Source organism: Urocampus carinirostris, chromosome 20 (genome assembly GCF_059441175.1).
Source record: "Urocampus carinirostris isolate Australia breed hairy pipefish chromosome 20, RoL_Ucar_1.0, whole genome shotgun sequence".
In the NCBI taxonomy this organism is placed as follows: domain Eukaryota; kingdom Metazoa; phylum Chordata; class Actinopteri; order Syngnathiformes; family Syngnathidae; genus Urocampus; species Urocampus carinirostris.
In genome coordinates, this window is record NC_142368.1 from 25,301,911 (window position 1) to 25,316,374 (window position 14,464).

The window sequence follows — 14,464 nt, forward strand, 5'->3', positions numbered from 1 at the left end:
TAATAGCCAATCTGGTAATAACATAGTAATAACATGATAAGTTGTTATTTTAGATATTCAAATAAATACATACCAGTTTGTGTGCTTCATGGACAAAATATTTTTTTTAGGTATTGATAACTTTTTTAAGCAATCAATTAGGAGAGTAAAATGAGAATTTGTATTGGTTTATTTTACAGACAATACAACAAACTAAACTCCAATCCATGGGGTTTAAAAAGCCAATGACCAAAGAATATGCATTCTTTTAACTAGCTATCTGGCTACCTTTTTATCTTTGTAGCTAGCTAGCTATCTTCCTAACTTTTTCGCTATTTAGCAAGCTATCTAGCTAGCTATTAAAAATATGTACGCTATCTAGCTTACATTTGAACTTTTTGCTAGTTATCAAGCTGAATTTTGGCCTCCTTTCAAAATAGATAGCTAGCTTTTTAGCTTTCTACCTGGCTAATTAGATGGTGTTTTACTCTTATAGCGAGCTCTTGCTCATTTTAGTTTTTTTAACCTGTTTACCTTTCTAGCTAACTGTAAAACTACCTATTCAGCTATTTAGCAAGCCATCTAGCTAAGTTGCCATTTTAGAAATTCATATCAAACTTGGCCCCCTTGGCGCTAATAAGGAACAAAAGCAGCTCTCGACTTGAAAAAGGTTGGAGACCCCTGATTTAGTGTGTTCCATATGTAGTGTATTACACACAGGAAGCAGCTGAAATTTCAGTATGAACAAATAATCCACAATAGCGTTTATGACTGAACTTGAATCGACTTGTCTTTTATTCTGAATGCACATGTTCAATTGGTTTCCACTTCCGGTAAGGAATGCTGACATTATAAGGCATTATTTATGCAAAAACGGTTCAAATTCAGTTCCATCGTACAGTAGTGGTTATTCAGTGGATCAGTCCTCATCACAGAAGCTTTGAAATGTTAGGCGACCCGATGGTCACCGTAGCTGGGGAGATCCGCGGGAAGGGCTCAGGGCCTAAAACTATCATCTCGGGGGTCCCAATAGGCCTGCAGGCCGCGCTTTTGAGGCCACTGGTTTAGTGTCAATTCTACTGGCTGTTTTTCATTTTTTTTGGCTTGTTGTTATTATTCTACACAGTAATAATGGGGGACCAACAGTATCTATTATGTGCATTCGGCATCCCCAGCGCAGGTTGCTGCCTCTTGTGAGCATGGTAGAGGTTACATGGTGCAGGATTTGTCCTGAGGATCCTGAGGTGATCCCGTAGGAGGCTGAGGTACAGCACCGGACTTGGTAAGGACGGCGGGTTTGGGTCTCAAAGCGGGGGGTTTCAATTGCACACCCATGCGGGGCACTACAGTCGGTTTGAAAGAGCCCCCACCCTCGCTTCGGCGGAAGGGCAGCTCTGTCTTTGCAGTGGCCCTCAGCGTCACGCCGTGGATGTGGGGCCCCAGGGACTCGCTGGAACCGGCCGTCGTGGGGGCCCCGCCGCCGCCAGGGGCTTGCCTCTGTTCCAGCGTATCCAGCACCACATCGGGGGCGTGCTTGGCCGAGCTTTGGCGTTCCAATTCCCGCAATTCGTTTAGAGCCGTGTTCATGGTTTCTTCAATGTCCTAAGAAAGAAGAAGATAATGTGAGGCAAGGTTCCCCAGACTTTTTCCATTGAGGGCCACATCAATTGTCCTGTCCCTGATGAGCCAATTTGTAACATAAAACGTGTGCCTGAATGTAAAAGTATATTTTCCAGAAAACCAAAAATCAAATAACACTCTTTGGGTTATTCACAGAAAAAAAGTCCATTGAACAAAACAATTCTGTTGTGCACTGCAACCAGGTCTTATTTCGGGTTAGCTGTCAGATCTCTGGCACACCAGTTGTATAGGTTACTTTGGAAAAGGCCGTAGATTTGATGTTATTATCACACTTATTTTAGTCAGGGTACCAAAGACAAATGTTAATTTTGTTGTGCAATGTCACATGTTACCATGACGATAAATTCAATTTAATTCTTCTAATCTACTCTAAGCATCGTAAGTGACAAATTGATTGTCATTGTAACATGTGAACTGCACAACAAAAGTACTGCAACAAAAAAAGGATGCTAATGAGTCAAAAAACACAATGCCTTTTCACATGTCACTAATATCACCGGTAGTCCAGTGGTAAGAGTTCAGTGCCTTCACTGCCATAATCTGAGTTCTAATCCTGTTCCACCCAAAATCACATAGTCTTTAATGGGCTGTCCATACTATAGACTATTACAAACTACTACTATTATTACACCATCCCCTGATCTAAAACCTACATAAGGGCAGGAGAAAACTTTTCGCAATATATTTTATCACAGTTTTGTGCGTTCGCTTAGGTTGGTGATGGCCCTGGGGAAGAAGCTGTCTTTGAGCCTGTTTGTCCAAATTTTGAGGGACCTGTAGCGCTTACCAGAGAGAAACAGGTGAAAGAGGTGTTGGCCGTGATGGGAATTGTATTTTATAAGGTTAATGGCTTTTCTACAGTAAGCAAACAATGTCTTCTGGACTGAGGGCCGTCGATGATCTTTTGGGCTGTGTTAATCAATCTCTGTATGGATTTCCTGTCTGCTCCCAGCCTACCACATGCCAAAAGTCTTTCCACTTTCCACTTTTTAGAAGGACACCAGCAACTTTCGTTCCAGGCTATCCCTCCGGAGGACCCCGAGGAATTGGATTTGGTCCCTACTAATACCAAGCCCAAACCTACATCCTTGGTGCCGATTGTGACTCCAACGTCAGTAAACCAGTGAGTGTTGTTGGCATCGTCTAATTATCTAGATGTAGACCATAATATAAATCCTGATTTCTTTGCCTGTGTGTTCATATGTGGCTTAGATGCTCCAAAACGGCTGAACCGATTTTCATAAAAATTTACTCTCTGTTACTATAGGCCTCTGGGAGTATCAAGTCAAGTCACATTTATTTTTGTGGCCCTTAATCATAAAATGTCTTGAGCTAGGTTTTGTGTCGATTGGGGGGGGGATGCTGTTAGCAACAAAATAATTAAACACTGCCTTGGTGTCATCTCGTATTTGTATTTCTCTTCTTTTTGTCTTTACAATCATGTAGCAAAAACTTCATATCACGAAACTAAAAAAAAAAAATCACCTGATAAGATTGAAGTCAAAGACTTATAAGAGACCTGTCCCCAAAATAACTTTGGAAGCTTCTTCTATTAATCATTTAGTCGGTCAAAAAAAAAAAAAAAAAAAAAAAAAAAAAAAAAAGGTGGAGGTGTTGCTCTTATATCGGAAAATAGGTTGAAATTTACTTCTAATACCCCTACTAGTTTTAAAGTCGACCACAACATATTATTGATTCGTCTAGAACGCATTGGTATCTCAGGAACTGTACTCTCGTGGTTTAGGTCTTACCTATCAGACAGGATGCAATGTGTTAACTATGGCAATATGACCTCTAAACAATCTAATGTCCCCTGTGGTGTTCCTCAAGGCTCTGTACTTGGCCCCCTTCTTTTTAGTATTTATATGATCCCGCTTGGTGACATTATCCGCAAGTATAATATTAGTTTCCATTGCTATGCAGATGACACTCAACTGTATGTGCCACTGGAAAAAACTGGACATTTAAGTTTTAGAAATCTGGGGGATTGCCTTACTGAGATTCAAAGATGGATGTCAAATAATTTTTTACGCCTTAACCCAGAAAAAACTGAAATGTTGATTATTGGTCCAGCTCACTGTCGTCATTTGTTTTCAAACATTACCCTGAACCTAGACAAATGTAATATCACCCATAGTGACTCGGTCAAAAATCTAGGTGTTATATTTGATCCTAATCTGTCGTTTCAGTTACATGTGAAAAATATTACTAGAATAGCTTTCTACCACCTCCGTAATATTGCGAAGATTCGTTCAATGCTGTCCCAATCAGATGCAGAGATTTTAATTCATGCGTTTATTACTTCTCGGCTTGATTACTGTAATGTATTGCTTTCTGGTCTCCCGATGTCTAGCATTAAAAGTTTGCAGCTGGTTCAGAATGCGGCAGCTAGACTTTTGACTAAGACTAAAAAGTTTGAGCATATTACACCTGTATTGGCCAACTTGCACTGGCTCCCAGTCCACTTAAGATGTGACTTTAAGGTTCTCTTATTAACATATAAATGTTTGCATGGGCTTGCACCCTCTTATCTCTCCGATTTGATTTCCCCCTATGTTCCTGCACGGACTCTGCGCTCGGAAAATGCCGGTCTACTTGTGACTCCGAGAGCCAAGAAGTCTGCGGCCTCGAGAGCGTTCTCCATCCGGGCCCCGGTGTTGTGGAACGCCCTGCCTCTGGAGATAAGATCTGCAACCTCAACGGAAGTTTTTAAATTGAGGCTTAAGACACACTTCTATTCCAAAGCATATGATTGATGCCCACCTCGTATTCTGTTTTGTCCTGTCTTTTTCTGAGGCCTGCCTGGCTGATACGAAGGAGAAGGATGATTTGGGATGGGTCAGCGGACCGGGGTCTGACCTGCAGCATGTCAACCCCTGCATTTACCAGCTGGCGTCGTCGTTGATGTCATGCTCTTTCCGGACATTTTCAACATCTTACCTAGTGTTTACTATTCTGTGTACAGTAATGCTAATTGTAATTCACCCTGTTCAATCCTGGAAGGGGGATTACCACATGTGAGGTCCTTTCTCAAGGTTTCTCTTTTCTCCTCACACTGAGGTTTTTGAGTTTTTCCTTGCCCGCATGCTGGTTTGCTGGTTTAAGATCAGGTAATTGTGTAATTTTGTAACTGTAATCCTGTGCAGTCCTTTGAGACATTTTTGTGATTAAGGGCTATATAAATAAATTTGACTTGACTTGACTTGACTTGTCAGCAACCACCGGTCTTGCTTCATTTGGTGGCACCTTTTTTTTTCTAACCCCAAATATTGGGAGTGCGTTATACACGAGATTTTGCATTAGTACTCTACAGTACATGAACAATGATAGATATTTCGAAAAATATCACTGACCACATTTGCTCAGTATTGAATGCAACAGGAATTAAACCCGGATCCCAGCACTGAGAGAGCAAAATAGTAACCACTAGTCCACTAGGAAAGTGGATAACTTAGGAAAATACATTAAATTTGATCCCAACATCACTCTATTTTTACTTGTGGTGCCACGTTGTACAGTGTTGTAATGGAGCATTTTGGGAAAGAGTTCAGTCAAAAAAAAATCAACAACATGGTACCGTGAGTAAAAACAGTGTGATGGTGAATAAAATGTAATGCCTTTTATTATTTTATCTAGATCCTTGGTGGTCTTGGGATTACTCAGTGTATTTAGGCTTACTATTATTTTCATCGTTATGATTACCAGTATTAATCCATCCATCCATCCATTATCTGCATCGCTTATCTTCAGTAGGGTAGCGGGGGTGCTGGAGCCCATCCCAGCTATCTTCGAGCAGTGGGCAGGGTACACCCTGAACAGGTTGCCAGCCAGTCGCAGGGCACACAGAGACAGACAACTCACTGGCTCATTCACACATAGGGACAATTGAAACCGGCCAATTAACCTGACATGCATGTTTTTGAGAATGTGGAAGGAAACCAGAGCCCAGTGGAAACCCACGCAGGCACAGGGAGAACATGCAAACTCTACACAGGAGGATTTGATCCCATGACCTCAGAACTGTGCCAGACGCGCTAACCTCTCATTCGGCGTGCCGACCTACCAGTATTAATGTTTTAGTTATTATTAGGTTGGTCCACGAAACTATTGTCAAGACATTATTACGGTCCATGGTACAGAGAGGGTTGCGGATCACTGATTCAAACTAATTATATCTTCCATTCTATTACAAAAATCATTTGTTAACTCATCTATAAATTATCAAATTATTTGAAAGTTTCTGTCCCCCCAACCTGCCGCATCATTTTCCTCCTTACTCTCTTAATTATAATACAATGTGTAAGCAATACCACAGGGGAGTAAAGAAGGGAAAAAGACAGAGCAAGTGTGACAAGAGCCCTTTCTCGTGAGAATTCAGAAAAAAACCTTGCCTATTAAATACTGACAGTAAGATTGCTCGAACATTACAGTTTGCTGTATAAAGGGATGCTGTGTTAATTTATGCTAACATCACAAATCACTACAAACTGTATGGGAAACGCGGCAATATTGTATTGAACACGGCAATAATAAGAAAACATGAAGGGACGTAGACTCTAACAAGCAGCAGACCTTGCAAATTTCTAAAATAAGCCCCCACAACAACACTTGGCTGAGCTGGTGAGATAAGATAAGTCAGTGGGGACTCACTACCAAGGTCAATATAACAATACACAAGGAAGCAATGCTAAAAATGAAGATGTACTATGTAGCTCAATCAACAATTGTCCTAAATATTGCAGGACAGACCATTGCACTCAGATTTGTTCAAACGAGGTTTTTCATACTTTTTCAAGCCAAATGCTACTTTTTGTCACTAATTAGCACCCAGTTTGATATGCATTTCCAGAAGAACCACTTATGTTATTACTATGTTATTACAGAGTCAGAATCACCTTCATTATTATTGTATTTCTATGTGTTCACCTCTTATATCTGAAATAAGAACTATACACAGCTTCATTTTGCACTTGAACTGGGATGTTGCACAAAACTAACAGTCAACGTGACAACTGAACTTTCTCCAATGGCAAAGAATTATGGAAATGAAGTCAAGTGTAAATAAGTAACCTTAATAGTGCAAAAATAAATTTGTAAAGATTTTTTCTGCAATGGAATACTCTTTCTGCATAACTGTTTTAGGATTCATTCAAGACCATCCAAAGTAAAACCTGTACGGAATATAACATTTGACCAGGGTATGGCACTAGAAAATCAGTGTATTGCACTTAGAACAGGGACATTGCACTTTAAAACTGTGTTTCACGACTGTGGTTTAGTCTGTTGATAGCTATCCCTCAGTCTGTCGGTTCGGGCCTAGTTAATATTGGAAGCACGGTTGAATATACTTCGTCAACCACCCCAAGAATAATCTTACCAGAAAATAACAATTAGTCAGTAGTGTTAAGCTATTTTAAGAACAGGTCCACGGGCACCATGTTGGAGACCCCTGGACCAAAGAGAATCCACTAGGGATCCGGACATAGTTTGGATCAGATCGCCAACTTAATATTTGGGAGTTTCACGAGAAAGGACACGTTCCTGATAATTTGTTAATAAGATTGATAGAAGAAGCGTCAAATTTTATTTTGGTGAAGGGTCTATTATAAGCCTTTGGCTTCAACTTATCATGCCTTTTTTCTTTTGAGGTGATTTGTTCATTTTGTGATGTGATGTTTGTTACAACATCATTGAAAAGAAAAAATAATAAAGAAATACAAACTGGGCCTTAAAGCCATCAAGATTCACAAAATGAGTTGTAATGAATTAAGACCATTTCAGTATTGGATGTGGGCCAAAAAGCCTTTTACCCAAGTATTAAGGAAAAAATAACTCTTGGCCATGGCTAAAATGCTCCCAAAACTTAAAAATGTTGGTACGCATACTTGTTGTAGATGCCGTCATTTCTGGATGTTACCGCTCAAAACAGAGACGCTATTGCACAGGAAGGATTGTCAGCATAAATAATAATCATTTGGAATGCCTCACTCTTTTGGAAACATGTATCTGGCGACAATTACTATCAATTGTTAGTTGCAGCCCTGAGCATATAGACTGAAAGTCTGACCATGTTCCCCTCCTCCTGGACAGAGAAGTGGTGGAGCTGGTGGACAACATCAAGTTCTTAGACCTTCACATCACATTGGACCTCTCCTGGTCTACAAACACTTGGCAAAGAAGGCATGGCAAAGAATCTTCTTCTCAGGAATCTTAAACAGGCAAGTCTCTCTGTTTGGCTGCTCCTCGACCTTTACAGAGCAACAATCGAGAGCTTCCTCTGCCTTAAACGTGACTGTTGTGGTATGGCAACTGAATGGCAGAAAAAAGGAAACAACTGGCGCGGGTGGTTAGGATTGCATAGACATCGTAGGCCAAACCCCCTACCTCCATATAATCATAATTTAATAAATGTATTTGGTCCCCTTACGGAAATTTATTTTCACAATCTGTACCGAGAGGAAAACTGTATGTGCTGTCGAAGCAGAGCGTGTGTCAAAAGAGCACGGCAGCGCAGTGGTTAGCGCGTGTGCGGCACAGTTCTAAGGTCTTGGGAAACTCCTGTGTGGGTTCAAATCCAGCTAACGGACTTTCTGTGCGGAGTTTGTATGTTCTCTCCGTGCTTGCGTGGGTTTCCTCCGGGCACTCCGGTTTCCTCCCACATTACAAAGACATGCATTTCAGGTGGATTGGCCGGTCCAAATTGTCCCTAGGTGTGAACGAGCGAGCGAGTTGTCTGTCCCTGTGTGCCCTGCGATTGGCTGGCAACCAGTTCAGGGTGTTCACTGCCCGATGATTGCTGGGATGGGCTCCAGCACCCCCGCGACACTATTGAGGATAAGCGGTGCAGCTAATGAGATGTATATATACACACACATATATATATATATATATATATATATATATATATATATATATATATATATATATACACATAAATAAAATATAAAGTGACATGAACTCTGCCATTCTACATCAACAATGCACCGGCAGCTTGGGTACGTAACTTGTGTTCACAAACACGGAAAGGTTGGGTAAGTGTTGGGTAATAATGGAGTTCAACAAGGAAAACTAAAAAAAGAAACAAAATATGGTACGTATAAAAGAAAGAAAAAAATGAGCCAAATTTGGACTCATTTTATGATAATGATTGCTCCGAAGCAGAGTGCATTCAATCTTTCAATCAACTGCTGATCTTTTGCTTTACTTATTTCAATAATTATTTTTTTGCGTATTTTCCAGAGGATCTCGGTCTAAATTGGTTAAAAAAGGATTGTAAATAGTTAGTTTCTTTTCATTTTATCGTTTGATATTTTTAATGTATATTTTATTGTTTTGCATTGTCAAGGAATTTGTCCTGTTCGACTTTAAATCAGTGTGTTGCGTCACCCTGACCCGAGTGACATGCCTGCTTTCTTGTGTCCCGTTTCATCTGGAGGGACAAAAGCATGACCAACTTGGGTGCCGAGGTGCCTAACTTGTTTGGGTGTTTGGGCATTTGGGTTGGCCATCATCCAAAAATGTTTGTGTGTGTTTTTTGCTTTTTTTTCCCTTTTATTTTCTTTGTTATTGTATGTGTTTGTCTTGCTGTTGGTCACCCCTCTTGAGGGATACGACCAAGGTAGATAGATAGATAGATAGATAGATAGATAGATAGATAGATAGATAGATAGATAGATAGATAGATAGATAGATAGATAGATAGATAGATAGATAGATAGATAGATAGATAGATAGATAGATAGATAGATAGATAGATAGATAGATAGATAGATAGATAGATAGATAGATAGATAGATAGATAGATAGATAGATAGATAGATAGATAGATAGATAGATAGATAGATAGATAGATAGATAGATAGATAGATAGATAGATAGATAGATAGATAGATAGATAGATAGATAGATAGATAGATAGATAGATAGATAGATAGATAGATAGACTTTACATCTGTTCAGTGTGTAAAGTCCAAATTGTTTTGTATCCTACAGTATTTTTTGTAGCTCTAGACCCTATTTTCTAAATAGAGCTGTCCTCTTGGGTGCGACCAGTAGGTGGAAATGGCTCTTTGTCTGACAACGCCATAAAAACAAGCCAGCAGAGCAGGCGTGTCAGCGTCATTTTCACACTTTTTAAAAAAATGTTCTACATTTATCGCATGGTCTAGTATGAGACTGCCATGACATATGTCAATGGCAACAATTTCAAGAATTTTCAAGCAGTTCAACCGAAAGTCAAGCATTTTCCTGAACTTAGAATTTTAAAAGATTACAAGACTGAGAGAACAGGCTTCAATCAGCCTACCTGTGCGATGGTCTCTGGGTCAATGATCTTGCCCCTGTGGTGGTGGTGATGGTGACGATGGTGGGCCTCACTGAAGCCCATGTACTGGCCCGAGGAGGTAGAGCGTCGAATAGGCGGGCTTTCAGTCTTCTTCAGGGACTCGTGCCGACTGATATTGGTCAGGCTGCCGTGGCCGGTACGGCGCAGACGCTCGGGGCTGTCGGCCGGCAAATGGTTACGGCTCCGTGTCACGTCGCGGGGGCCGAAGTTGCTCATGACCGGGGAACCCGTCTGAGGTTTGCGCCCATGTGTCGGATGACCCTGCTGGGAGGGATGCACCATGGATTGGATGTCGCTAGGGCGGGCTGGGGGACGGCGGGATGGCGGGTCTGACCGCTTTCTATGCCTGCTTAGATAAAAACATAAGGGGAGAACTGTTATTTCAGAAGAGCGAGAAAAATAACTTAAACTGTGTCACTCTCCGGATCAGTGGTCCCCAAACTACGGTCCGCGGCCTCCACATTTGGTCTGGCCCCCTGAACAGTACCAGGTATAATGCTGATTTGTTAATTTATGAATATAATGTATTGGTTTGTTGTCTTTTATCAAACTCATACATAGAATCTTAAAGTCTGAGTGTGCATTTTCACTTGTAAAAGGATTTAAACCTGGGTGACAGCAGTGAAATCACTGAACTCTTATCAATTGGCAACTGTTGACAGAAAGGCTTGGAGTTCTATCTCATTATCACAACGTCTTTAGTCACAGTACCAAAATGATTAGACAAATGTTGATTTTGTTGTGCATTTCACGTAATACAATGAGACTAAATTTGTGACTTACAATGCTCAGACCAGCTCGGTGTGTAGGGCGCTGAGAGTGGGAGGTCGCCGGTTCGAGCCTTGGTTAAATCAAACCTAAGACATTGGGTACCCCTTGCCTCCCTGATTGGCGCTCGGCATTAGAGTTCGAATCGGGGGTTTGGTCACCTAATGACTCCAAATAACATGATTGAGCTAAGGGCCTGGGAATCCCTTTCTCTGTACCAATCTCCCAAAAAGAGTCATCAATGTGAGTATGTTCTTGACTAGCCTTCTCCCACTAGGGGGAAATGGCCCTGGTACTGTATATACATATACATGCATACAATGTTTAGAATATTGAATACCGTATTTTCCGCACTATAGGGCGCACCGGGTTATAGGACGCACCCCCAAAAAAATAGTTTTTGGTCCTATATCTTCCATAGATAAGGCGCACCGGATTATAAGGCGCTACAATGGGAACGTCGACAAAACAGTCAGATGATTCAGTCCAACTGATTACCCCCTTAACATTCCCAAAGCTTGCAAAGAAGCAAATACGTGTCGTAGACACGTGCGGATGCAGTGTCCGAACGATGTCACTTAAATGCGTCATTTCAAATATAATTCGGAAGGTTAAAGTCTTGGGATTCAAGAAATGCCAAACATTTCTTAGTTTTTATTTTCTTTTTCGCTCGCAACTTTACTGTGCATATGACAATAAACACTTGGAATTGAGTTGAATTCACTCAACTCATCACAGCAACATCAAGATCGTTCTAAAACAAGATACCAGGAAAATATAAAGCCGCATAGCTCACCTAAGTTCTCACGTTCAATAATGATACGCAATCATGGTCTTCTTACAACCGTGAGTGAAGTAAATCCAGGAGAGTAAAATATGTACAAATACAGACTAATGAAACATGTTTCTTTATGGCGTACTTTAGCCAGCTTGCTAAGCTTGCTACGCCATTGCTAAACTCGGCCAATTGCAGGGTTTGTTTTGGCCATCTAGCCAATCCGAGGCTCCGAATAACTTCAGCCAATAGTGATCGATTTAACTGATGATTGACACATCTTTTTCGGCCAATTGCAGGGTTTGGTTTCGGCCCTCTAGCCTATCCGAGGCTCCGAATAACTTTAGCCAATACTGATCGATTCAAATGATGATTGACACATTGGTTAGCCAATGAAACGCCGGTAAATAAATCCCAGCATACACCGCGGACTTCTTTGCGTTCGGGGGAAAATCTAGTCGGCGGCTGCAAGTTAGTTGCAAGACTGCGAATTAATTTTGTTCCATAAATAAGGCGCACTGTATTAAGGCGCATGGTCAGCTTTTGAAAAAAATTAAGACTTTTAGTTGCGCCTTATAGTGCGGAAAATACAGTAATTTATTGTCATTGTAACATGTGAAATAAACCACAAAATCAACATTTGTCTCTGGTACCGAGAATAAAGATATCAAGGTAATACATTTGGATCTACCTTTTTGCAAGTACAGCTAGTGGTCCAGTGCTCTGACAAGTAAGGTTAGCTTGGATCTGTGTTGAATAGTGTTAATCATTTTCTGACTTTGTTTCTGTGAAAAGTCTAGAGAGGGTTATTTGATTATTATTTATTTCATTAATGGTGTTATTTATTTTCTGAGTTTTGGTCTGTGAAGAATCCAAAATGGTTATTTGATTGTGGCTTTCTGGAAACAATGATTTATTTACATTTGAGCATTCCTGCAATCGTCACACTTTTTCTGTTACAAACCGATCCCATGCCCTCATTAGAGAAGGGAAAATTGTGTGGACTTCACAGGAAAAAGTGTATGGACTCCTGCTCTAGTGAGTTAGAGCAGTGGTCCACAACCACCGGGTCATAGACTCATAACAGGCTGATAAGAAAAAAATCTAAGTTTAGGTGTGTGTTATACATGAGGTTTAACAGTGGTAGATTCACGCATCTGAGCCATGACGATCAGTCGAAAAATATCGGCCACCACATTTGAAAACATTGGATGCAACTGTGATTAGACCTAAGATTTATGGCCCGAGCCCGAGCCCGAACCCGAGGCAATTTCGGGCCGGGTCGGGCCTGAAATGTCAGTCATACGGTCGGGTCGGGTCGGGTTCGGTCCTGCTTTTTTTTTTTTTTTTTTTTAAATTAATTAATAATTATAAATATATGTTCATTAAAAATATATACTTAAACTATGTATGGATACTAGACCAAGGAATATAGTAAATCAAATAAATATTATTTGTGTACAATTAGTTGTGATTGCGGAAATCATAGCGTACAGTGACGTTGGTGACTTTTCCATCCGCATTAACAAACGCATTTTGTAAAATACGATCGCGCTTTATTGTTTAAATAAACGCGTTATATAGACTAGAATCTCCCAATTATTATAATTAGCTCGCTTTATTTTGTTTTAAAGCGTATTATATAGAATACGATCGCTTTTGTCGGAAGCGTACATTGACGTTGGTGACATTTTCATCCGCGTTAAAAAACGCAATTTGTAGAATACGATCGCGCTTTATTGTTTAAATAAACGCGTTATATAGACTAGGATCTCCCAATTGTTATAATTAGCTCGCTTTATTGTTTTAATAAGCGTTTTATATAGAATACGATCGCTTTTGTCGGAAGCGTACATTGACGGTGACATCTTCATCCTCGTTAAAAAACGCAATTTGCAGAATAAAATCACGCTTTATTGTTTAAATAAACGCGTTATATAGACTAGGATCTCCCAATTATTATAATTAGCTCGCTTTATTGTTTTAATAAGCGTTTTATATAGAATACGATCAGGGGGGGGGGGGGGATTTGCATAGGAGTCGGAAAAGGGCACAACACGTCAACACCCCCTGAATGAAAGTGCTGCGCTAAAATCTTAAGGACGTACTACTACTGCTGCTGTGGATTATGGCCCAATGATCAAGTCGTCAAAATGACGGACGCCCTTAAATGTTTTCACTACCTCAAAAAAAAAAAAACGTCAATGACAGATTGTCGCTTAATGTAACATCTGCAGTGCAGACACAGAAATATAAAAGATGTAAATGTTTATACAGTTTTATTTAACTTAGGCCTAGATGTTGTAACAAAAGGCAGAGTTTAATTTGTTATCATAAATCACCCCTCCTTATAAATAAAATATGTAATTTCGGGCCCCCTCGGGCCGGGCCAGCAAATCCAGTTAATTAGTCGGGCTCGGTCCGGGTCGGGTTTAATACCCCTCGGGCCTGCGTCGGGCTCGGGTGCTTTTTTTTGGCCCGATCTTACCTCTAACTGTGATCGAACCAAGATTACGGTGGTGAAAGTGACGAACTTTAACACCTAGAGCACCAGGCTTTAGATTTTGTCTCATCATCACACTACTTTATGGTACTGTGTTGAATATGTGGGGTCATGATTCAAATCATTTACTGACAACATAAATTATGAACACTATATTTACAATGTATTTTATTAATATCCTTCACAGTCCGATTCATCATCAGATACAATAAAGAGTCCCTCCCGCCCCTCTTATTCACATTTTTAAGATTTCAGGATGGTACTGTGACTAAAAAGAGTGTGTTGATACTGAGCAAGAATACTATCAGACATTAGACCGTGGCACAGAAAAAGGTTGGGCACCACTGCTTCAGGGGACACAATCACTCATGCAAGTGTTGGAGTGAACAAAAAAAGCATTGATGCAAAATTGCGGTTGTGAAATAAAATTGCAGTAACAAAGAACAGACAGCAG

The 14,464-nt window shown here is 40.5% G+C and overlaps 1 protein-coding gene and 1 long non-coding RNA gene across 2 annotated transcripts in view; one reads left to right on the plus strand and one right to left on the minus strand.

Moving 5' to 3' along the window:
* Window positions 1-1,110: 1,110 nt before the first annotated feature.
* Window positions 1,111-14,464, minus strand: part of LOC148346714 (SLIT-ROBO Rho GTPase-activating protein 1-like) — a 35,419-nt gene continuing 22,065 nt past the window's right edge. The window contains exons 8-9 of the mRNA XM_088325662.1: window positions 9,926-10,338; window positions 1,111-1,581 (exon numbers count right to left, since the gene is read on the minus strand). Of these exons, the coding sequence (XP_088181788.1) occupies window positions 1,189-1,581; window positions 9,926-10,338 (806 nt within the window). The 3' untranslated portion in view covers window positions 1,111-1,188. The remainder of the gene's footprint in view (window positions 1,582-9,925; window positions 10,339-14,464) is intronic.
* LOC148346715 (uncharacterized) lies at window positions 2,587-4,838 on the plus strand. The gene is made up of 2 exons (XR_015848262.1): window positions 2,587-2,743; window positions 4,229-4,838. It is a non-coding gene; the product is annotated as an uncharacterized LOC148346715 (long non-coding RNA).